General features: G+C 38.7%; 1 protein-coding gene across 3 annotated transcripts in view; it reads right to left on the minus strand.

Moving 5' to 3' along the window:
- The window catches only part of HHIP (hedgehog interacting protein), a 108,019-nt gene that overhangs the window by 35,445 nt on the left and 46,033 nt on the right, over positions 1–26,541 (minus strand). For all 3 annotated transcript variants that reach the window (XM_070474810.1, XM_070474809.1, XM_020878464.2), the window contains exons 5-8: positions 9,189–9,340; positions 8,650–8,823; positions 7,926–8,069; positions 2,295–2,416 (exon numbers count right to left, since the gene is read on the minus strand). In XM_070474810.1, coding sequence (XP_070330911.1) covers positions 2,295–2,416; positions 7,926–8,069; positions 8,650–8,823; positions 9,189–9,340 — 592 coding nt within the window. The remainder of the gene's footprint in view (positions 1–2,294; positions 2,417–7,925; positions 8,070–8,649; positions 8,824–9,188; positions 9,341–26,541) is intronic.

Genomic DNA, 26,541 nt, shown 5'->3' on the forward strand with positions numbered 1-26,541 from the left:
GGGCTTCCATGCATAACAGAATGAAACAAAAATGCTCTGCAAATGCTTATTGTTATTATAACTTACAAGACATACCAAATTTTCAATGACAGTATCTCTGAACATTTTGGAAATTGTGGACTTTAGAACTAAAATACTTAAACAAATAATACTTAATTTTTAAAATATTGAGTTTTTTTGTAGAAATACTTCTGTGTATACCTCCTAAACTGAGTCAAACCTCTGTCAAATTCTAGAAAATGTTTAAGTTTACACTTTAATGAAAATAAAGGCATGGTACATAAAAGGTCTTCAAAACCACATTTGTTGCATATTTCAAAACACGGTCACTTAGTCAAGTAATATCTTCATTTAAAATGTTTTAAGAGTTTTGGTTTATAGGGTCATGTGGTTAACAAAGCCTGTTTCAGCCATTCCTTCAGAATTACATGTGAATAGTCATGTATCTCAATCTTTTCATGCATGTTATTATGTTCTCAAATATAAAGATGCCAATTACAATGAAAAAGATACAATGCCCCTGGAAATTAATCTGAAAATTACTTATTACATACTTAAATAAGTCACTATCATCAGGAAGTCTTTTAGGCAAAAGCTTGTGTGGAAAGACAAAAATTCTAAAGTCCTTCCCGCTTCCCATGTGATTATGGTGAATAGGTGAATGTGTGCTCAGTCACTCATGTCCAACTCTTTGCAACTCCATAGACTGCAGCCCTCCAGGCTCCCCCGTCCATGGGATTTTCCCAGCAAGAATACTGGAGTGGGTTGCCATTTCCTTCTTAGGGGATCTTCCTGACTCAGGGATCGATCCCAAGGCTCTTGCATCTCCTGCATTGCAGGCTGATTCTTGACCGCTGAGCCACCGAGAGTGCCTGATGATGGTGAACATGATATTATAAAAAGTAGAACCATTAAGTTTTAAATGAATTTAATTTAATCCTCTCCCAGGGTACTGAGAGGCAGCAAAGCTGAATGTCTAAGGTCATGAACACTGGAATCAGGCTACCCAGGTTCAAATCCAGATCCTGTCACTTTTGTGGTGTGACAAGTAACCTTTCTGCATCGCAGTTTTCTCATCTGTACAGTGTGAACAGTAAGAGGACTTCCAGGATTTCTCTGTAAATGAATGACTGAAGTTTGTAAAGTACTTATTACAGGCCCTGGAATGTAGTAAATGCTGTGGATGTGGTTATTTGTGTGTTTTTTTTTTTAATGATTTATTGAGGTAAAATTGACAAATAAAATTTGATATAGCTAAGTAGTAAGAGAATTCTGCAGCTGTGTTTTTAATATATAAATGTAGGGCCATCCATATTGTAATCAGTTTCAGCTGAACCCAAATTAATGTGATTGTAGAATTTAGTTTAATCTACAAACATAGCTAAAATTCCCACAGGCTAGTGACTCATTAGATTTTTATTTTTCTAACCACATTATTCTTTGGTTTGGCTTTTATAAGATGTATACACACATACATGAATACCTGAAAAAAAATAAAGTAAAATAACTGAATACTACATGAACCAGCACAGCTGCTTCATTCCTGGTACTAAATAAATATCTGTATTGAATGAATAGAGGAAGCAATCAATTCAATAATCTTCATTTACTATGTTCCCTGAATCATAATCATATTTGATATACTGTTTCCTCCAAAATAAGTAAATACAAAAGTGTGGAAAAATATTAACTTTATATTTTAATATGTATCTCAAATACTCTAGTAATCATGTCATTAAAAACAAGATCTAAACATTCCATCTTCATGACTTGGGTAAATAACATGTTTTTATAAGTCTATTACTTTGTTTTCTCTAAAATAAACACCTTTAAAAAATACATTCTTATTTGAAGCACATAATTTTCCTAATTGCTGAGATTGGCATGTTGGGTATTGAGAAATTTCTTACCCTTAACACTTATTTTTTTTCTCTGTATATAAGATGTTAAGACAAGTTCTCTCTTATATATTAAATAAATAGAAGGTATTCATCTTGATTCTCAGATGAGCAAAATATAAACTGCTAACTTTTGAAGGTCCATTAAATTTTTTGGACCTACAGAGCAGCATTCAATCCACGGGGAGGGTAATTACCCAAATGGAGCCCCTAGGGCTTGTAAGAATCATTGGACCTTTAAGAAGCCAGCAACTGATTCTGTTACCACTGTTAGGCCAGTGTTCTGATGCTTTCCTAAATGCTCACTTTGCAGAAATCCTTTTCTCTTCAATTAATACACTAAAATAAAACAAAGCCCGAATGAAAGCCTAAATCAACAAATTATGCTCTACTTACCATAATCTTTCCCCTTTATGATCTGTAGGATTCTGGCCGATGATCTGTTCTTTCCATTGGAGTCTGAACAAAGTATGGTTAAATTGATGTTTATATCAGTGGGGTGTCGATCCACAGCGCATCTGCAACAAAAGTGGGGACACTCATGAATTCCTACCAGGGTGTCTTCCAAACTCAGAGATTCCTGACACAGGAACCCTTTGTGGGCTGGCAAGGATTCTAGGGAGGATTTAGTTTGGAATCTCTAGAAACCGCCGAAGGAAACATCCTGTTTGTTTACTCTGCTGAAGTTTAATGAGCTCTGGAGTGTATTTCTTAATTTCTTTTGGTACCTCCCTCCATTTTGAACCTGCACGCTGACTTAAAACATGTGTTAGTCTGCTGTTAAGGGAAAGCACAGATATGATACCTGGGTAATGTACAAGAGTAGGAACAGTGGTACCATCAACTCACACCTGCAACCCATGCTGCAGGATACGTGGTCCCTGAGTTATGATGATCCAGCATTATGATGCTGTGGGAGTGTTACATGGTCAGGAGAAACTGTACTTCAAGTTTTGATCCTCTCCCAGACTAATGACATGTGGTACAATACTCTCTTGTGATGCTAGGCAGAGCAACTACAGTTCCCAGCAACTCGCGCCATCACTAGAGGAATCGACAATGCATAGACAACCACTCTGTATCCCTACAACCATCCTGCTTTCCACTTTCAGTATAACATTTGATAAATACTGAAATATTTGATATTTGACAAATACCTCATGAAAACATAGGCATTCAATTTAACGGCTTCCCTGGCGGCTCAGATGGTAAAGAATTGGCCGGTGAAGGAGACCCAGGTTCAATCCCTGGGTCAGGAAGATCCCCTGAAGGAAATGGCTATCCATTCCAGTACTCTTGCCTGGAAAATCCCATGGACAGAGGAGCCTGGCAGGCTACAAGTCCATAGCGTCACAAAGAGTCAGATACTACTGAGTGACTAACACAGAAAGTGAAGTTAGTTGCTCAGTCGTGTCCAACTCCTTGCGACCCCATGGACTGTAGCCCACCAGGCTCCTCCATCCATGGGATTTTCCAGGCAAGAGTACTGGAGTGGGTTGCCATTTCCTCCTCCAGGGGATCTTCCCGACCCAGGGATCGAACCCAGGTCTCCTGCATTGTAGGCAGACGCTTTAACCTCTGAGCCACCAGGGAAGTCTAACACAGACACACATTCAAGTAAACAGGCTCTATGTTAAAAGATTTTGCCTAACTGTACACTAACGTAAGTATTGTGAGCATGTTTAAAGTGGACTAGACTAAGCTATGACGTTTGGTAGGTGAGGACCATTAAGTGCCTTTTCCACTTATGGTATTTTCAACTTGCAATGGTTTCACTGGGACTTACCCCATTGTAAGACAAGGAAGGTGTGTATTAGTTATAGTATTAATTTTGTGTTTCTTTTTTTTAAAGATTTTTTTAAAAATGTGGACCATTTTTAAAATGTCTTTATTGAATTTGCTATAATACTGCTTCTGTTTTATTTTCTTGCTTTTTAGCTATAAGGCATTTGGGAATCTTAGCTCCCTGACCAGGGATTGAACTTGCACCCATTGCATTGAAAGGCAGTGTTAACCATTAGACCACAAGAGAAATCCCTTGTGTTTCTTATATAGAATAAGTACATTCTAAAGTGTGGGCTGCCCTCACAAAGGGGAGCATGCACTCCAGTTTAAGGAATAAAATAAAGCTGGCCTCCACAACCACTAAAGTCCTTCATGTGGACTCTGACTTCATGTTCACCCCCTATCTGTGGCCAGAATATTTCTGTGACTTAAGCCACTGACTGTAAACTCTATGAGGAAAGGAACTATTTTCAATCTCTTTATCACTGTTATTTCTGTTCCTTAGTTCAAATCCAGGAATATAAGGAGGGCTCAATATTTGTTGAATGTTTTAGCCAATGAGTGACTAGGTATGGGGAGTGTGGGTTGAGGGAAGAATGAAATTGAATAATATTTTTGAAATTTTCACAAATTTGGAAAACAGACCTACAGTGTTTTCAGATTTCTTAAGCTTGGCATTACTGACATTTGGTACCAGATGTGTCTCTTTTTCTGAGAGGAAAAGGGGGCTGTTCTGAGCCTTGTAGGCTATTTAGCAGCATCTCTGGCCTCCACCCACTATGTGTTGGTAGCATGACCTACTCCTTCTAATTTGTGGAAACCAAAATGCTTCTAGACACTGCCAAATGTCCACTGATGGCAAAATCATCCCATTGGGAATCACTGCTTTAGGCTAACAAAATACATTCATGACAAAAACAAAATCATTGGGAATTTTAAAATAAATTAAATTAAAAAAAAATCTGAGAGTAGTGTCTGGGACATAAGTGACTTAAGATTCATATGCAGCGATTATTTAAACAATAACAATGAAATAAAACCTGTTGGGGCCAGATGATCTCATTCATATTAGAGAAACTATAAGCCTGATCTGCCAAAGGTGGGTAGCTGTTCTATAGCCAGAGTCCCTTTCTTGTCCTCATTAATTCAATGGTTCCCAGATTACAGTGATTGGCAGGGATCATGACACAGACCTGCAGTGACTTAAGATGGAACCAAGTCCATATAGGGTTTCAAATTTTTCCTGTATTGCTTTTCTTTTGAAGATGGAGAAACTCTGACCAAGAAAAAAGTTTGACCTGTTTCTAACAAGAAAGAGGAAATCTGGAGGAAAAGGTGAGGTCTCCCAAAGCTGGAGTCTCTGGAGGCCATGAGGTCTAGCTCTGGCTGAGTACCAAATTCATAAGGTCCACTTGGCCCTTTTAACCTTTTTTCAGTTCAGTTCAGTCACTCAGTCATGTCCCACTCTTTGCGATACCATGGACTGCGGCATGCCAGGCCTCTCTGTCCATCACCAGCTCCGGGAGCCTACTCAAACTCTTGTTCATCACGTTGGTGATGCCATCCAACCATCTCATCCTCTGTCGTCCTCTTCTCCTCCTGCCTTCAATTTTTCACAGCATCAGAGTCTTCAAATGAGTTAGTTCTTCATATCAGGTGGCCAAAGTACTGGGGTTTCAGCTTCAGCATCAGTCCTTTCAATAAATATTCAGGACTGACTTCCTTTAGGATGGACTGGTTGGATCTCCTTACAGTCCAATGGACTCTCAAGAATCTTCTCCAACCTTTTTTAGTTTCTTATATAAAAAAAGCCCTGACAGTGGAACTTTTCTATATGATACTATTATTGTTGTTTAGTTGCTAAGTTGTGTCCAGTTCTTTGTGATTCCATGGACTGTAGCCCGCCAGGCTCCAGTGTCCATGGAATTCTCCAGGCAAGAATACTGGAGTGGGTTGCCATTTCCTTTTCCAGGGGATCTTTCTGACCCAGTGATTTTAACCCACGTTTCCTGCATTGCAGATGGATTCCTTACCACTGAGCCACCTGAGAAGCCCATATGATACATCATTAAACATGTATCCAACCCATAGGATGTACAACACTAAGTGAAGTGAAAGTGTTAGTTGCTTAGTTGCTTAGTTAGTTGCTTAATCTGACTCTTTGCGACCCCATGGACTCTAGCCCACCAGGCTCCTCTGTCCGTGGAATTCTTCAGGCAAGAACACTGGAGCAGGTTGCCATTTCCTTTTCCAGGGGATCTTCCTGACCCAGGGATTGAATCTGGGTCTCCTGCATTGCAGAGAGATTCTTTAATGTAAATTACAGTGTTTGGGTGGTATTGATGTGTCAGTGTAGACTTCTCAATTGTAACAAATGACTACTTGGGTGGGGCATGTTGATAGTGGGGGAGTCAATGCTTGTGTAGGGGTTGTATGGGAAATCTCCTTGCTTTCTGTTGAATTTTGCTGTGAACTTCAAACTAACCTAAAAATTAAAATGTCTATTAAAAAGAGGGAAGGAGGCACCTGATGCCAGCTACCTAAAAGTGCTGGCTGACAGTTATCAGTAAGAGGATAAGCACAAGGTTCTTGGTCTGCTGCTCTGCACCAAGGTGCTTAATAAAAGTCAGCTTTGCTCTGTAGCCAATAATTTTGGATTTTAGTTTCCTTTCTGCTTTATTAAATCCTCTTCTGCTTGAAATACTTTCAGAGGGAGGCAGATTGTTCAGCCTTCTACCGCCGGAGGATGTGACTCCGCAGCACAGGCACTCTGCCACGTGCAAGGTCTGGGGAGCACTCCACCCTGTGTTTTCACACGGAGGGGCGGGACTCCCCGGGAGGGGTGCATGAAGGGTCCGGTGGGGTTGCGGTGACGCAGGCTGCTCCGACTTCAAACTGCTGCTCGGTGGTGGCATCTGTGCCTTCTGAGCTCCAGGAATGGAATGTGACGGTTTCCTCCACATCCTGAACCCACCTTAAGTATTCCCTGTCGCCCAGATTTTAAGATCTGCTGAGATGCCAAAAAGGAAATGAACTGTAGACTTGGGCTTTGATGGAGGGGAGATGAAGGGCAGGAGGGATTATAAAAAGAAAAAGTTCGAGAAATACTCACCTTGCACATAATGAACACTCAATAAACATTAAATAGCAATAATAAGTTAAATAGTAAATGAATAAATGTGGCCAGATATCCCTTAGTATGAGTAACAGACCACAGACTGAATGAAGCCTTCATTATAGAACTGCTATACAGAATTATACTTCCTTGCATTTTTCAAGTGTATCCCAAATTTCTCACTCGACATACTTCTTTTTTTTTGGGGGGGGGGTGGCACTGAGTGGCATATGAGATCTTAGTTCCCCAATCAGGGATTGAACCCACTTCCCCCGCACTGGAAGTATGGAGTCCTAACCACTGGACTGACAGGGAGGTCCCTCTAGTTAGTGGTCGTTTCTTTATGATTCACTGTAGCAAAGTCAGTCTGAATTCCTTTAATATTGATAACTTTTTTCAAGTAAAAAGGTTAACATTTAGCTCAACTCCTTCCAAATGCCACTGAGTCATCTTATATTAAGTGAAGCTATGATAACAAGAACCATAATTTATTTAAAATCTATCAGTTGTGTCAGACACGCTAGTGCTTCACTTATAGATTTGTATTTAATCAGTACAGCATCCTTGCAAGGTGGATATTACCATCCTTACTTACTGTATAAGGAAATTAACGTTTAGAAGTGTTTCAGACCTGGGTTCAATCCCTGGGTTGGGAAGATTCCCTGGAGGAGGGCATGGCAACCCACTCCAGTATTCTTGCAGGGAGAAGCCCCATGGACAAAGGAGCCTGGCGGGCTACAGTCTATGGGGTTGCAAAGAGTCAGATACAACTTAGCAACTGAACAACAACAGGGACAAAGGTTTATTATTTGTCTGAAGTGTTCAGTTTGAAGTCTTAATCATGACACTAGCCCACCGTGTTTATCTAATAAGAACCGCCCAAAATGTTAAGGTGATTTTTCTCTGTGAATCTGTCCTTTGTCTTGTCTAATCTGCCTTCTCAATCTGCTTCCCACGTTAATAGAAGAAAGAGAACAAAGTGCTGGGTGACAAGGAACCAGCTTGATTTTAGCGGCACAGCGTTGGACAAGACTCTCGGCTGCTCTGTGCCTGGAAACTCTCCCTTCCTCACTTTGTGAATGCCTGCTCTGCGTAAGGCAGGAGAGAGAAGAGGCTTGGATTCTCACCTGCCTGGATCATGGAGGCCGTGGGCGAACACTTCTGGGGGCTGGTTGGTGCTGTTGAAGTGCGGGTTGCTCCTGGGAATGGAATAAGGCACGTGGCACATGTCAGTATCCACGTCCAGCCGGAGCACGGAACCTGTGAAGTCGCTGAGGAATCAGAGGACAGCGTAAGGGCTTTCCGTTCTTATTACGTATTTCACCTACACTAAATGCAGGGAGGTTACTCTATGGCTAAAAACATAAAATAAAAACCACCTCCCCTCATTTGAGAAAAAATTATTAACGTTCCAAATTCCACGTTGTGGGAAATGAAACCAGAGACTGTTTTGTTTCAGACCAGCACCGACACAGAGACAGCTCGACGGTGACGGAAGGCTGTGGCATCGGTGGGGTGCTGCGTTTGGCATCCAGCCTCTAAAATGTTTTTTTTTCCAATCCACGTGTTTAACGTCCCCTGAGAAGTTCCACTGAACGACGTCAGTCCATTAGGTAGTGTGGAAGGTAGCTGTTGTACCACCCCCATGGGAGGAACTGGTGTGAGGACATCTCAGAAGAGCGACTTTCAAAACTACTACATCAGCAGATTTACTGAATTCCTTTCATGTTATAAAAGCATATACTGATAATAACAGTTAAATAATTTAACCAAGGTGATCTAATTTAGTTTTTAATTCACTTAAAACACTTTACCATCAAGGGGCACCTGCTTTTCTGTTTTGCTTTTTACCTTAATCCGTCCATTTCTTCCATATCATCCAACGTGATCATGCCGTCACCGAGGATGATATACAGAAAGCCGTCAGGACCGAAGAGCAGCTGTCCTCCCAGATGCTTTCTGTGAAGCTCGGCGACTTCAAGAAATACTCTGGCCGTTCGTAGATCAACTTGATGGGGGTTTTTCCTACGTGGTGGGGATGAAACAAATCATGATTGTGAAATTCGTCAGGTGGACCCACAGAAAGCAAATAGGATACAAATAGGGAAGCACACACGTGGTATGTAAATAAGCAAACATACTGAAGGTATGTGTATAAAAATTACTGGAAAATTACGTTAGTTTCTAGGTTTCCCAAGTGGCATTTAAGAGGAAAGAGAATTGTGGAAAATGCCAAAGCTACCACTTTTTGCAATTTTCCTTAAAGACACAGCCAGATGGAGCTTGAGGTTTAATTATTGCCACCTGATGGTAAATTATTTGTAACTTCTAAACAAAAAATTACAAAGACACAGTGAGAAAAATAACAGCAACCATTTTTTAAATGATACCTGGATACTGTGTATTCCACAACTCTAAGAATATGATCATGAGGCCCCATAGCCCACCGTTCTTGGTTGGTGGTATAAGACACATATAGCTTTCCATTTTTCTTGTAATTGGGATGGAATGCAAGGCTTAGCAGTCCTCTTTCATCTCCTCCCTGCAGTCAAATGAAAAACACAAAGAATTGTGAAGTTAATTATGTTCTTTATTGTGTTTCGACTGGAACCCCCAAAAGAGTCCCTTTCTTCTTCCTGGATAATCTTTGTCCAAATTCTTTTCTTTCCTTCGTTGCCTACTGCACACAAAAAAAGATTATAAAACATTTCACTTTGCAGAACTCTTTAAAGGTTAGAAACAAGACAATTGTCTTCTGTGGTTATCTACGCACAAGACGCTTACACCACCTTTGTCAAGTGATTTGTGTATGTAATCTGGGGAAGCCAGGAAGACAAGTTGAAGTGCTGTGAAGAATTCTCTGCTGGGTTACTAGGCTGCTTGTAGTTCACAGAAGACAAATAAAAAGGTTCATAATCAGCAGTCACTTCTAATCCAAGTCTCCCAAACCTAAAACACAGTGCGGGCTGCCAACTCCCACTGTCTTGGCAATCTATTTAGAAAACAGTTAAATTGCTTGTGTAATATGTAAACCTTTGTTTTACCCTGGAGGCATCTACATCAGTTGTCACAACCATGGTGGTCTGTTCGTCATAGCTAGGTAATAAGCAGCCTTGGCCTAGAAATGAGGTATTTTTACATAGATCCTTTTGCTGCCTCGAGTTTTTTCTTTATAGAAAGATGGAGAAATGAGAGGAGAGCTAAAAGCCAGGGCTGGGGTGGGGGTGGGAAAAATCCTAGAGAGGAAAGGGGACACTAGGAAATAAAAGAAAAATCCCAAACAACTTTCTTTTGTTATTACATGTATGTCAAGAATTGTATACATTAGGCATGCCAAATGCTGTAACAATTAAAACATCATCGTGCGCTTAAATAGAAAGGCATTTTATCTTTATTTTCTGCTAATTCAGCTTGATGAAACTCAATATGGTCTTAGCATTTGTTTTATCCCACAAGTAGTCTAGGAATTTCTATAATGAAATCAAAGTATCTAAAATTATCGAGATCAGATACTTCAAGTTCACATCCTGGTAAGCTAGTGAGCACTTTGTCTGTAGTCTGCTGAGTTATGTACAATGGCAAAAAATGTGACCGAAACTGCCCTTAGGACATCACCTTATCCATGCTATTTTATTAAACAGCACATCTCTTAGGGTGAAAAGCTGCAAGCTACTCCTTAGACGTGTCAGAGGAGCAAAACAAATCTCTAATACTGCAATTTCTTCGCTGGATTATGCTCCATCATTCTCCTGCCTTTGTTCCCCAGAATAGCTGGTGTTACTAGAAATGTATGATACTGTGTGCAGTTTGTGTGCTACATGGATTTGTGAATTTTAAGTTCTAGGCATAAAAGTTTACTTTTAATGAACATTGTTTATTTCCTGGATTAGAGAAAAACTGCTTTCATGTGTATGCCCAAAGCGGAAACATCCAAACTTTAGGTGTGTGTAAGTAATCAAGTGGGTGCAAATATCCTGGAACTACCAAGTGATTATTCAAAAGGCCAGCCTCTTCATTTGCATATCACAATATGATTAATTTTAACAATTGAGAACTATCTCACTGAAGGGTAAGTCTTTATGACTTTATGAATGAGCCTGTTTTTTTGGATTATCTTATTATGATGATTTTAATATTGACTCATCTTTCTTCCTACATCTTTATTAAACAGATAGCTCTTGCCTTTCTTATGAGACATTGAAAACAGGGATGTGTAGCTAATATTGGATTATAGAAAAACCAGTGCACATCTAAACCTCCCTGATGGCTGTAGAAGGAGGCCTAGGGGTGGGATTTAGTTTGTAATTAATTCCTCTTCTGGATACATCCCCCTCTAAAGCTGTGAATGCAGGTTAAGTACTGCATGCCCACTTCACAAATGTTTGCATTCCACTAGAAGAAGATTTTGTTGAATGTAGTTCTTTTGTAGTCTTTAATCAAATCATCTGAAAGACAATTTGAGCTGGCTAGCAACATGGTTTAAAACTGTGCTGGTTGATTTTTGGGAATTAGGTGTAGAATTCATGCACGGTAGAGAAACAGATGGAAAAAGAGATATAAATAAATTCACAAGTGACAGAAGACGGTTGTTTACCTTAGAGATTGACGTATCTCACCAATGAATTTGGAGTTGGCGGGGGGCATCACTGATTTTTATTAAAGGGCCAAATGTGAAAACAGAATGAGGCATCTGAATGACAAGTAAATAAATCAAGAAAGTCATTTCAAAAATGTCCTAAATTTTTCAGGTTATAGGATTTACATTTGTTTAGGTGGTACTAGTGGTAAAGAACTCTCCTGCCAATGCAGGAAACATAAGAGATGCAGGTTTGATCCCTGGGTCAGGAAGATCCCTGGAGGAGGGCATGGCAACCCACTCCAGTATTCTTGCCTGGAGAATGCCATGGGCAGAGGAGCCTGGCGGGCTACAGTCCATGGGTCCCACGGAGTCGGACACGACTGAAGCGACTTAGCGCACACACAATAGTTACACACGATTTCACTTTTCTAAAGTCAATTTCCAGGTGAAAAGTAGTGTTCTGGGTGGTTTAGGAACAGGACTAATGACTCAAATCATTTCAGAGAAATACTCACTTTCATAATTATGGTGATGAAAAAATTTAATATACTGTGTAAACAATCTAGGGTGTTTCTCAAAACTAGCTTTTTAAATTATATCATATAACACAATTCAGAGATTGGGAAGGAAGGATATTTGACTCCTGTTGGTATTTTAAAGTATTGGTAGGCTCACATTTAGCTTGAATTAGCCTGCAGAGGTATGCTGTCCATTTAAAGTATGTTACAAATCATCAGAATGGAGAAGTGTGTCGATTGGGCACGAAGTTTTAACTTTGGACCAGGATCAGAGACTATAATGCCAGAACCATCATGAGATTTTTGAGGCTTCCAGACCTTCTGTGGTTGCCTCCACTGGTCTTCATCAGCGCATTGCTGCCTGAGAGCCTGAGTGTTGACCCCTGGCGCCAGGATCGAAAAAATGGCCCAGCTCTCGCAGGCTCATCAGAAAGCCCTTATGTCAATGTTACCGTCTTCTACTCTTTCCCATTCTTTCCCTTTATTATGTGTAGTTTTATGGAATGAAAACCAAGCACTCCTCTCAGAAATATCAAATTATTGCACTGTTTCTGCTGAGCATCTGGGGAGAATGAACCTCTAGTGATCAATTAGTTCAACCAAGTTGTCTTAAAAGGGAGACAAAGATAGTCCTAGATGGCCAGCGGGAGCTCCGCGGTGCAGGGAGCCACACCTTTCAATGACGCTGACTTCTGACATCATACTTGTGAAAACTGTTAACCTAATGTCCAAAATGTTCACCCTGAGTGATGTCAGAAAGAGTAATGTGTCCAAATATTCACATTATACTTTGTACTTTATTACTCAAACCAAATGCTTTGTGTATCTGCTGCTGGGAGTGACCTCCACTGCCTGAACCAAACAGGCAAAAAGTAGTTTACAACAACACTTAAGAGTTTCCTCTATTTGGATAATGCTTTTTTTCTTTTTTTTTCAAGTTCACCGACGGAAGCTTCAACAGAATATCATCATAGGCTACCCATGAGCCCCTTTCTTCCCCGTGCTCAGGCGTCTCAATACCACATCAACTTCTGGACAGCCTCTCACCAAGCACCAACATCAGGCACTTGCATGATTTGAAAATAATGTCCCTTGAGATCAACCCATGTTTCAGGGTGCATCATAAAACCCTCTAGGAACTTTTGTTAAGTAGTTAACCACCATCATAATCACTGTCCAGCTCTCAGGAACAATGTCACAGGGTCAGCAGAAAAGAGACAAAGCCCATAAACAAAGGGTATTGATGACTTTCATGTAAGTACAAGATGAGATCTCGTCCTACAGTTTCGTGATAAACTCTCCCCTGGTGAACACATCAAAGTTCTAACCCAAGGACTACAAACATTCCCCTTTGAAGAAGAGGAAGCAGCTGTTCAAAAAGACAGGGACTCATGAGATGATTCTAACAGGAAGTATGTTTCACTTTTTTAATAGAAATTGTGGGGCATGGCCTTTCATTATGGTATTTTAAAGAAAACATTCCAATGTTTTCATATTTAAATGTGGCTAAAGTGAATTTTTTTTCTGATTTCTGCCTACTTTAAAACTGGCCTTAATATTTTCTGTCTGGCAACTGACTTGTGTGTTTTAGGAAACAGGGCTGGGCTGCGCTGAGCTGGGAGCATCATTTCTCAATTTTGCAGTTCGCTTACTGACCCTCTGGCAAGTGACTGGCTTCACATTCAGTGATCTATAGAACAGCCCCATGGTATAGAGAAAGCAAGGAAGTGTCAAGTAAATAAGGCACTCCCTGTTACTGTCTTGTTGAACAAAAGCGCATTTAACACTCACTCAGCAAATATTTATTGAATATCTACTGTGTGTTAGGCATTATACTTGGCACCAGGGGTGAGGTAATCAACAAGAACCAATTCCTGTCTTCCAGGTGCTTATCCAAGGAAGCAGGTAACAAAGTTTTCAGTTGTTATTTCCCCTATAACTTCTTTATGATGCTAATTTGAGATGCAGGGCTACACTATCAGAAATATGCATGGCTCCAAACCAAGCATTAAAGAGAGTAAATACCTATTCTGGGTAACTTCTGACACAAAGTTTAATTAGCATATTTTCAATGAGCTTTCTCCACTCTAAAACATGGTAAAAAAAAAGAAAAAACCTTGATTTTATGACAGATAAATTACATGAAGATTAGGCAGAGTGTCTGCAAATAGTAAAACCATCTTCTAAATTTATCTTACATCTGTTACCCAGAAAAACACGTATGAATGAAGACCTCTGGTAGAACTTTTGTTCTCTTAGTAATGAAGGAGTTTCTAGGAATTAACATAAGAACAGACTGGTGGCACTTAAAATTCTCTATAAAATATATACTTTTATTAAAAGGCAAGTCACACATTACCTTTATTAATTGTCTTAATGTCTATGTTTTAATGGCACATTATCAGGAAAGGAACAAGAGAACTTGGAGACCAATGTGAGCCCCTTCCCGTACAAGCCTGTGCTTCTTAGATTGGAGCCTTTTGCTATTAAGAAATGACAAACAGGTTTATTTGAGAATCCCTCATTCAAATACAATACCAGGTTTCTGTTACTGCTGTAAAAAATCAGCATAAACTTAGTGGCTCAAAACAATACAATTAGATTATCTTAAAATTAGTAAGTTAGAATCCAACACAGGTATCACTGGGCTAAAGAATTGTGTTTTCAGAACCATGGTCCTTTCTAGAAGCTCTTAGAGGAGAAGTCATTTCTTGTTCCAACTTCTAGAAGCCCCCTGGCATTCCTTGGATGCTGCGGTCTTCCTTCCATCTTCAAAGTCAATAATAGCAGGGTTGAATTCTCATCGCTCCCACTCTGACCTTCTCTGTGCCCTCTCTACTTTTAAGGATTTGCGATGACACTGAACCCACGTGGATAATTCAGTATAATCTTAATTCCATTTGCAACCTCAATTCCCCTTTGCCAATTAGGATGAGGAAGTTTTGGCAGGGGGAGCTTCCCTGGTGGCTCAGATGATAAAGAAATGGCCTGCAATGCAGGAGCCCCAGGTTTGATTCCTGGTTTGGGAAGATCTCCTGGAGAAGGGAATGGCTACCCACTCCAGTATTCTTGCCTGGAAAATTCAATGGACAGAGGAACCTGGTGGGCTACAGTTCATGGGGTTGCAAAGAGTCAGACATAACTGAGCGACTTTCACTCACTAATATCTTTTGGGGAAGGGCATTTTCTGCCTACTACACTATTTTAATCTGTTTTTTAAAAAGGATCCAAAGCACTGATGACTTGAGCCATCTTGGACATACCCTGAAGGAGAGGATGAATGAAGCTCACCAATACATTCACAAGGAAATATCTAAGGAGAAGATGCCTGGTGCTGGAGAAGACTCTTGAGAGTCCCTTGGACAACAAGGAGATCAAACCAGTGGATCATAAAGGAAATCAACCCTGAATACTCATTGGAAGGACTAATGCTGAAACTGAAACTCCAGTACTTTGGCCACTTGATGTGAAGACCCAACTCACTGGGAAAGACCCTGATGGAGGGAAAGATTGAAGGCAGGAGGACAAAGGGATGACAGAGGATGAGATGGCTAGATAGCATGCGGATTCAATGGACATGAACTTGGGCAATCTCCGGGAGATAGTGAGAGACAGGGAAGCCTGGCATGCTGCAGTTCACAGGTTCGCAAAACTTAAGACGTGACTTAGGGACTGAACAAAAACAACAGCAATGACCTACGGAAAGCACTGTCACAGCCAGCACTCTGAGCTGTCAGTGTCACAAGAACAACCAACACCCTTCAAAGTGAAGTGAAAGCACTTTTCAGAATGGAGGAGGAGAAAGTGGAGACCATCTATATGTGGGCACAGATGAACTCAGTCAAGAGCAGAACTCCTGTGTTAATCACAGGATGCAAAGAAGGTAAAATCAATGTAGGCAAAAACCATTTCCAAGCACTAGAGGACTTCAATCTCATTAAAACTTTATGTTGGCTTGTTCATAAGTTTTGAAAAGCACTGTATTCATTTCTCCACAACTCATGGAAAAGATGAGAAACATTGCTCTTCAACAGTTCCAAAAGTCTAATTTGGTCTCAGAAGAGGAGTCAATCTCCTGAAGAACCAAGAGGGCTTATGGGAAGGGCTGCATGATGTTATAGCACAGCATGATGTGGGCTGTTGTATAATATAATGAAAAATGTACTTGATTTTTGGCCCTGTTTCTTGGCACAGAGCTCTTAAAACCATTGGAATTTCCTGAGTGATAGGAGCGTCTTTTGTTCTTCCTTAGCCTTACCTGAGTTTATGCTAACAAAGTGACTTTTGGTATTTCCCCTAGCCCCCATAGGTTCAGGGCTTCCCTGGTGGCTCAGTGGTAAAAAATCCACCTATAATGCAGGAGATGCGGGTTTGATCCCTGGGTCAGGGAAATCCCCTGGAGAAGGAAACGACAACCCACTCCAGTGTTCTTGCCTGGGAAATCTCATGGACAGAGGAGCCGGGAAGGCTACAGTCCATGGGGTTGCAAAGAGTCAGATACAACTGAACAACTAAGCAACAACCACAACAATAGACAGCTTCAGGATGGAGACTGGTAGCCAGAGGAGCCAAAAGATGTAATTGGGGGGTTAGAAGTTTCAGTCCCACCCACCAACCTCCAGGGAGGGGAGAGGGACTGGAAGTTGAGTTCAGCCACCAATGGTCATTTCATCAATCAGTGAAGCCTCCATAAAACCTTAAGCGGAGGAGTCTGGAGAGCTCCCAGGTGGGTCAACATTTGAGGTACTGGAGGGTGGCGCCCCTGGAGAAGGCATGGGAGCTCCATGTTCCCCTAACTTCTATACCTTGTCCTACGCTCCCTTGTAACTAACTGCTCCTGAGTTATAGCTTTTATAACAAACCTGTGGTGAAAAGTGAAAGTATTAGTCGCTCAGTCGTGTCTGACTGTTTGCGACTCCGTGGTCTTATATATATACCACCAGGCCCCTCTGTTCATGGAATTCTCCAGGCTAGAATACTGGAGTGGGTTGCCATTTCCTGCTCCAGGGGACCTTCCCAACCCAGGGATCAAACTCAGGCCTCTCACACTGCAGGCAGATTCTTTACTATCTGAGCCACCGGGGAAGTCCAACAAACCTGTTATAGTAAGTAAGGCAACTTCCTGAGTTCTGTGAGTTGCTCTATGAGTTATTGAGCCTGGGGAGGTCGGGGTGGGGCTCATGGGAACCCCCGAATATGTAGTCAGCTGGGCAGAAATGTGGGTAGTGTGGGGACCCATTTATAGCTGGTGTCTGTAGGGGAGGCAGTCTTGTAGGATTGAACCCTTAATCTGTGGGGCCTGGGTGAACTCTGGATAGTTAGTGTCAGAAATGAACTGAGTTGTTGAACACCCAGTGAGTGCTGGAGGATTGGTTGATGTGAGAAAACTACCCCCCCAGACCAAAAAAAAAAAAAAAAAAACACCTGTCATTTGGTCTCAGAAAATATTCCAGAAAAAACCTGAGAGGTTCTTTAGCTCTGGGATCTAATGCCTAATGATCTGAGGTGGAGCTGATATAATAAAAATAGAAATAAAGTGCACAATAAATGTAATGAACTTGAATTATCCAGAAACCATCCGCCCACCCTGTCCATGGAAAAACTGTCTTCCACGAAACCAGTCCCTGGTACCCAGAAGGTTGGTGACTGCTGCTCTGTACCACATATCCTCTTTCTAGGAAGGAGTTCATGGTCAACTCTATCGAAGAAGTTTAAGTTATACTTAGAATGATTGGGTAGTCTTCCTGTTAAACAAATTTTATTTTGGAAATGGACCTTTTTTTTTTTTTTTGGAATATCTTGTGCCATTTTATTACTCACTCTTCTGGCTTTTCTTACTTTCATTGTTCTCTGAGCATGAAACCACAATATACTGAGGACCTATCACTTATAGTACTAATTCTCCCCTTTTCTTTAAAATTTCCTCAATTTTTCCAGATTCGGCTTTTCTTTTAAATAAGTTTGTCTGTAACTTACTCCCTCTGAGTTTCCTGATAATGAATGCTCTTCGCGGCACTGTCTTATCTCCTTAAGGCCTCTGCTATGCTTAATTGTATTTACCCTCTTGTTCCAGTGCTTTAAAAAAGTATTTACAGTTTTCAAATGCTGGCAGGACCCATGCTCACCTAGATCACACTCTCACAAAGAGGTCTGTCCTGCTTCATATGAGGTTGGAGAACTGCTAGGAGATACCCCAGTAAGTCAGAGCTTTTAGGAAGTGTTTTATGGGGTATATAATTTCTGGTATGGAGCAATTAGGCCACGTCAAATGTATGTTTAGGGTTGTACATTTTATCTTCTGATGGTAGCAAATGCAAAAACAGACGAGAAAAGCACAAATGAGAGGATAAAAGATATTTGAGATGGAGACTAGCTACCTCAAAGTCACAGTACCCTCTTCAATGATTCTCTTCCCCACTCTTTTCAAGCATAAACAAAATAAATCAGCCACACTGGGTTTAAGTAATGACCTGCATGGAGGCAAGATACCAGAAGTGATTATTTTCTAGAATTTACAGCTTTCCAGCTGCTTCTTATTCCATGTACTAATATTCTTTTGACATCTTATGCCTATGGGGAAGAAAGTATACACATATTCAGTTATATAGGTAAAAACTGTTATGATCACAATAATTTACATCTGAGTGTACATGATTTATTTTATACTTTATTTTAAGCTTTATAAGTTTATTTTAAACTTTAAATTGTGAATGGAACCAACTTTCCATCTGAACTGTGATATCTGATACAGGATGGCACATTAGAGTGCCTTCTTCCTTTTATGCTATCCAGGCAGCAGTTAGTTGCTGTAGAACCTTTAATATATACTGCCCAAGGAATCCAATATGGTGTCAGGGAATGGCTTGGATACTAAGTACTATTTAGCTCAAAATGTGTCAAGTACTATTAATAATAATATTGTCATACTCCAGAGTTCAGTTCTCCAAAATGTCCTCTCTAAAAGAAAAAAAGAATGCTTCAATAAAACTAAATTGTGTGGGATATCTATTTGAAATAATTACAAAATACTAAAGCTACAAAAAGTATAAACTCTTTTTAAAAACAGAATCCTAGTATTAAATGCTTTTTTGAAGAAGGAAGTGTATAGAGATATTGGCAACACTTTTAGAAAGTTCCTATGTTAATAATGTTAACCCGAAAATAAATTAACAAAAGTTTTGACAAAAACTACAAGGACATTCACGCAATTAAAGATGAACAGGGAATTCCCTAATTGTCCAGTGGTTAGAACTCTGCGCTTTTCACTGCCGGGACCCCAGGTTCATACCTGGTAGAGAACTAAGATCCCACAAGTAGAGAGGTGTGGCCAGAACAAAACCAAAAACAAACAAAATGAATAAAAACGATCATCAGAAAAGACTGTAAATACATTAAACTCTTCTATTATAACATATGGTTTTAATACTTATTGGGCCTTAGATTTTTAAAAGTACACATTTCCTGTATAACATAGGATATTCAAATATATAATATATATATTAATATATAACTGAATCACTTTGCTGTATACATGAAACTAACATAATATTGTGAATCAACTTCACTTCAAATAGATAAATAAAAATTAAAAAGACATTTCTAGATTGAATTGAAAATGAGTAAAATATTGGACAGCTACATTTTTGGACATAGCAAAATATCAGATATGTAAATTAGGAACTAGACCAATTCTCCACTAGACTGCAAGGTTCTTAAATGCAGGGGCCTCATCTTGGTATTTCTAGTGTCTTACAAAGTAAGACCAAGTGTCTTACAGTGGAAGCCTGGTCATAAACGGTAGCATGCACTGAATACTGACTGTGTGCCAGAGACCATGCTAAGTAATTTGTAAGCATTATCTTATTAAAACTTTATAAAAACTTTAAAGTTTAATGCTATTTTATTATTGTCTTTACTTTATGGATAGAGACACAGAGACGTAGAGGATTTGAATAACTTGGCCCAAATGTACAACTACAAGAGGCAAAAGAGACATTACCCGGCTGGAGGAGAAATAATGTAAACTGTTATGTTCCACCACTTCACCAAATATTCCCCAAGTGAAGACAGAAACAAACACAAAATAGATTGTATTCCCTCATTAGCATCCACTGTTCATGGACTGCGGCAGTATTGAAACAGTCTTACTTAAGTGTACCAAGCTCTGCAAGAGAATGAAATGAAGCTTATATATCAGTTATTTGAAAACAAAGGTTAACTTAGGCTTTAGGGCAATGCACTGATAAACTGACTATCTGGAAGAAAAAAATCCTGAATTTGTGTATATTTCTGTGGCGTAAATACTCTCACCATGGCCCATTTAAAACTGGTAACTTGATGTCTCTGACTGGTGTATGAAGAGGCGAGCAGAGTTAGCTCTGGCAAACCCAGGGCCACCACTGCAGAATATTTCTATTCTTCTTCAAGACTCAGTTAATAACATTCTTCCTCTCCACTAGGACTCTGCTCTTATCTTTCATCCCCTGCTTTACAGTTTTATCAAACTTGTTCCTTCCAAAGAGAAGTACCCAAGTCATTTTGTAAATTGAACAGGGGTTCAAAATACTAAGTGAAGCATTAATTAAAGATGATATTTTTAGATGGAACAATACATAAAAACTAGTCTGGTCCAGTGGCTAAGCCTCCTTGCTTCCAATGCAGGGACCGAGGGTTCAATCCTTGCTTGAGGAACTGAGATTCAACACGCGGCCTGGTGCAGCCAAAAAACAAAGTAAAACAAAAAAACTAGTCTACAGCCAAAAAATAGAGTAGAAAGCTCAACAATCCTTTTAAGGAACTCATTTGGTTATTTAATGGGCAAGAAAGGCAAGTTAAGACTCCTCGGCAAAGATCTCTCTTCCTTCTCATAAAGTTGCTCAGATACTCAAAGAAGACAATGAATGAAACATTATTTTTATAAATTCCAAAGGGCAATTTGAATGGAAGATATAGCTATTACAATGGACAGTGAGGTAAGAGCCATCCTCAAACTCAATCAATACACAAAACACTAAGGTTTTGGAAGGGAATGTGATTTTGAAGCAGAGAATGTGTAGCCCTACATTTGAATCAGATGAGGAATGCATTTAAATTATGCAGTGGAAGTATTATCTTGCCGGCTACCATCCGAAGAACTTTTGGACTTCAGAAAATTGCAGGCATGGAAAGGCACACTGATACTTATATTTAGCACCAGGCTTACCACAGTTTAGATAAATATCCATCTATATTTCTTCAGAACATGTAGATGCCATGTGTTACCAGTGGCTTATTAATGAATGATTTGCAAAACTTGAGGTAATCTGAATTTTTATCCTAGCATTGAAACACACATACCTGGCTATTGCTATTGTAGGATTTTTTTTTTCAGTTAAATATATATATATATATATATACACACATATACACTCAGTTAAATATATATATACATATACTCAGTTAAATATATATATACAAACACTATATATATATATATATAGTATTCTCTAAAATTAAAGTGATTTCTATAGTAAACAAAGAAGAATGGGAGAAACAAATTAACCCCAACATATGTGTTTACTAATAACATACATGACAAGTCACAATATTTTCTCCCCCCTAAAAACAAACTCTATGTAAAAACGTACTTCCCAGATTTATGATAGAAAAATATGCATTCTTGGTTTTGGCAAACAGCTGGGAAAATTACCTCAGAGCAGTATTGAGTAACATAACAGATATTTAAATAAATCTTTAAAAGACACTGAAATTTTGATTCAAATTTGAATATCCAGTTATGAACTAAGAAAGAATTTTAAATTATTCAGTGTGTGAGAGTATGTGCATCCATTAACATATACATCTCCCCAAAGATTAGATGATGCTATGGAATAAAGGAAATATTTGTTTATGATGGGGAGTTTCAATTTTTACTTCCCTTATTCTCTCAAATATTTCCTTTTCATGATCATTCTTTTTATTTTTTTTAAGGATCATTCTTAAAGTGTAAATATTTTCTAAAAATTATTAAATTGATAAATATTCTGCAAACCTTGTTAGAAGAGCAACTAATTCCTTTGGAAGATGATTTAGAAAATACCTTAATGCTTTCAAACCATAAGACTGTATTTTATTTAATGGGTAACAAATGCTGTTCTATTGTTTGGCAGCTTGGAAATCTCTTAGAATGTCTTGGTCTATCATAAAGAAAAGTAATTTTTCATAATTTATTAATAAAGGTCTAACAGAACTAAGGATTATTAACTTTTATAATAAAAGTAAAAATTTTAATGAAATTATTAGAAATATTAAATTTTTATATTGAAAGCTCTATAAAATAGACTCATATGATTTCATTTACCATCTTTAAAGCTAAAAATTTTGTGGCATAAAATCTGACCCTTTTATTTTAAACATTAAATCCAAGGGTATAAAGCAAGTTTCCTTGATATTTTCCTCGGCTTTATACCTTTTTATCTGAAAAATCTTTTTCCTCCTGTCAGAAAATGGAAGATTCAAGGTCTTTTCAATGAAACAAAGAAAAGAATCACAATATTAAGTATTTAATGCTTCACTCTAGCTAAGGGTACAAAATATTAAGTGAATTTGACCTCTTGCTTTTATAAAGTTTGTTTTTTATGACGTGTGGCTAATATGGTGGTCATGCAGCTAAAAGCATTATCTTCACATCATTATATAGAAATACAACACTAGGATACTTGAGTTTCCTAGTCATGTTTCACTGCTTTTTGCCATTATTTATTTCCTACTGTTACTCTAAAGAAGAACTCTAATTGACTTATATGAGAACAAACATCAAACAATTAAGTAAGATTACTGCTTTGAAAACAAATCTTGAAAAAAACCCCAACAGTTTAGACCACCAAGGAACACTAATAAATTTTAAAAAATATGAAGTTTTCTCTATGTGACTTCTCTTGAAAAGTTATGCAACAGATTGCTTTAACTTCAAGGTCATATAAAAGTTATGGTACTTTTGAAATTATTTTCTGAGAAGAGTTTGTATTTACAAGATTTAGATGTCAATTAAACTTGAAGTTTACCAAGATAGCAAAATGAAATTCTATTTTCATTAATCACTATTTTACAAAATGATCAAATGTAGAATTCTAACAATACAGCAATACTAAAAAGTGATTAATCCAAATCTTCATTTTTACATTAAAAAAAATCATTCTTACTCCAAAATACCATTAGTTACAAATCAGCATTTAGTAAACAAACATTAGCTATGCCTCAGATATCCAAATTAAGCGACAATTTTGAAATTTAACATATACATGCCTATACTAATTCTGAATGGTAGTAATTAACATATATTATTTATGGAAAAATGCACCTTGAATATTAAATTATATAACAATTTAAAATGCAAAATTTGCCACTCCATGTTTCCTATAATTAGGAAAGTATGATACTATGACATTAAGACAGAATAAATGTGGGGACTGTGCATTATACGTATCTGAAAATATGAAGTCCAGATTAAAGATATGCAAGTAATTATAAAGTCAGAATAGGATTTATGAAGAAAGACTAAAAGGAGTGCTTGGATTTCTTAAGTTCGAAAAAGAAAACAATCTGAGTACACATAGCTTGCTTCAAATACATGAAAATTTCTTTTAAGGAGGACAGTGTTCAGCGCCTCACCTTTTCCATGTTAAGTTTCATCAGTAGGACAGTTTTCAGTGTAAAAGAAACTATTCCTTTTGGACCAGAAGGCAGAATTTGAGGAAACTTCTGACATTCATATTGCCTGAGATTGTGTTCTTAGTGAACAGGGAAGGACAGGACCAGAGTTTTCTAATGTTTATAATTCAAAATTTGTAGCAATGGGGACAGAACTGATGGCAGTCACCATCCCATTTTCATTCATAGAATTACCATGCGGAGACAAGTTCCCGATTCCCATCACAGGGCAAAGGAAGTGTTTATAAAGGCTGCACTTCCGAACCAGCCCCCACCTCCTCTTCATTTATAACGCGGTCCCCATTTATCCTACTCACTGCACAGCTCTGCTCTCAGATTCCAGAACTCCATTCAGTCATCACGGGGGCAAATATGGTGAGCCAGTTGCTCCCAGGTCATTAGGCATCAAATTCCTATTCATTCGTGTCAAGAGGATGGGCTCAGAGCTTTAGACTGTCTAGATTTGCAACTTGTTAGCTTTTTGACAGGAGAAAGTGACTTAGCTTCTCTTGTCTTTGTTGAATCACCTTTCAAACAGGAACCTTTCCTATCTCAAAGATTGTTGGGAGGGAGATAATGAAAAGAGCATAGAGTGGACCCTGACCCAGGGCTGGTGCTCAACAGAAGTCAGGCATTGTTACTCTGCACCATGGCCGAGCTATTGTATTCTAGTTGGGGAAAGAGGCTTAGACAAGTAAGCATACAAACAAATGCATAATTAAATACTAGAGGGGACTAAAAAGAAAAGAATAGGGTGTTATGGGAATACATATCACAGGGAATCCAATTTAGACTAGGGGATCAGGGAAGGCGCCCCTGAAGACAAACATTGAAGTTGAGACTCCAGGAGCCAGACAATGAAGGGGAAGAAAATTCCAAAGAAAGAAAGAATTGCATCTCCCAGAGAGACACTTTATTAATATTGAGTATTATTCTTTGGGAAAAGACAAATGTAAGGAAAAAGCACAAAAGTACACATACTCTCCTATTCTTGCTCTCTGATTACAGAGAATTTGAGGGATTTGAGGGCATAGATGAATAGAGAGAAATAAATGTGGGTCGTTAATATGAGAGCTGGGTTTGAATCCTGGCTTAGGGATTTACAGGCTATTTGACTTTGCAGCAGTAATTTAACACAGTTGAACATTAAGGTTTTTCAAAAAATGACTTATAACTTTTACTTCATTAGGTTTCTTTTTTAATGAAAAATACACAGTAAAAATTTTAAGTTACTAACATACAACTGGTCCATATTAGCTGCTCACTAATCAGCTTTCTTTTCTTCCTCATGGTGGAGGGCTGAGGGATGGGCTTGTAGTAGTACAAGGATGTGTACTTAAGTGTAAGAAAGGATTAAGCATTCAGGATTATATCCTGGGATGAACAATCATTTATTCATTAACCAATTATTTTGATAGAACTATAACTTCAAACCAAAATACCACTCTGAAATGTTTCAGATTATCTTAAAAGAAATTTATAATTTTTTTTCATTTTGATATAACTTTTCTGTCTTGATGGTTTCAAATGAAAAACTATAGTTGTATAAAATGTTCATTTCTCATGTGATGGTATGCATGACAAAGTGACTCTCAGGGTGAGGACCCAGAAAGGGCAATGCTGATGGCATTTGGTTTTCTTGTGTGTGGCATTTGCAGTAAATCTGCTTGTTTTACTGTATGTTTGTAATTGTGTGAAATCAAATAAAGGAACCAATTTTAAAATATCATTTTTTATGGGAAATCTAAATATACATACTTATTTTTGTATTTATATATAATGTGCGAGTATAAAAATATAAACACAAACACATTAGCAAAAACTACATAGATACTGCAAGAATCATCATATGTTAAAAAACCAAATTCCCAGAAGCAGCAGTTTATCAGATGAATTATGGACACAAATTATCAGCAATATCCACAAACTGCCTTGTTCTCCTGCTGCTGCTAAGTCGCTTCAGTCGTGTCCGACTCTGTGCGACCTCATAGACGGCAGCCCACCAGGCTCCGCCGTCCCTGGGATTCTCCAGGCAAGAACACTGGAGTGGGTTGCCATTTCCTTCTCCAATGCATGAAAGTGAAAAGTGAAAGTGAAGTCGCTCAGTCGAGTCCGACTCTTAGCGACCCCGTGGACTGCAGCCCACCAGGCTCCTCCGTCCATGGGATTTTCCAGACAAGAGCACTGGAGTGGGGTGCCATTGCCTTCTCCGTGCCTTGTTCTACTCTTTCTTAAATACCTCCAGACACAAAAAGTACTTCCTTTTATGTTACACCTAGAAGTCTAGGTGGTGGGAATCAGGAAATGTCAAAATAACAATCAAAATTAATATACATGATATAAAAACTTCTAAGGTTTTTTCCCTGACATTTATAGCCAAGATGTAAGGCCATGTTGATGTGAATATCAGAAATCCAGGTATCCAAAACCCACATTTTATCACTGTAAAAATGATAAGGGAAGTCATTTCTTTTTTTCAAGCTGGTAATCTTTTCATTGTGTGATAGAAAACTATTGCAGATACATGTGAGATTGTCTGGAGAACTCTCAAATATACAAGGAGAATTATTTTGTATAATGCCACACATGATCCTAGAAGAAGTGTAGAAGATGGGACTAGCCTAAGACAACACTGCCCTTACTGATGCTAGAGTGACTTTGGCATCCACCCCTTGCTGTTGAGCTGGTGAAAACACAGATCAAGCTAAATTTCCTTTGAATCAATTAATTTCCTGATATAAATCTAAACAGAGGTAAGAAAACCATGGACAGGATAAAGGACACCTTGTTTTTTCTCTTTGGCTATGAGAGATTTTTGTTTCTATTGACTGTGTCTAATAAGAGTCTTCCTCCACTTCCTGGGCTTCCTGGGTGACTCAGTGGTAAAGAATCCATCTGCCAATGCAGGAGACTTGGGTTCGATTCCTGGGTCAGGAAGATACCCTGGAGAAGGAAATG

Source organism: Odocoileus virginianus, chromosome 12, assembly GCF_023699985.2.
Source record: "Odocoileus virginianus isolate 20LAN1187 ecotype Illinois chromosome 12, Ovbor_1.2, whole genome shotgun sequence".
Classification (NCBI taxonomy): Eukaryota; Metazoa; Chordata; class Mammalia; order Artiodactyla; family Cervidae; genus Odocoileus; species Odocoileus virginianus.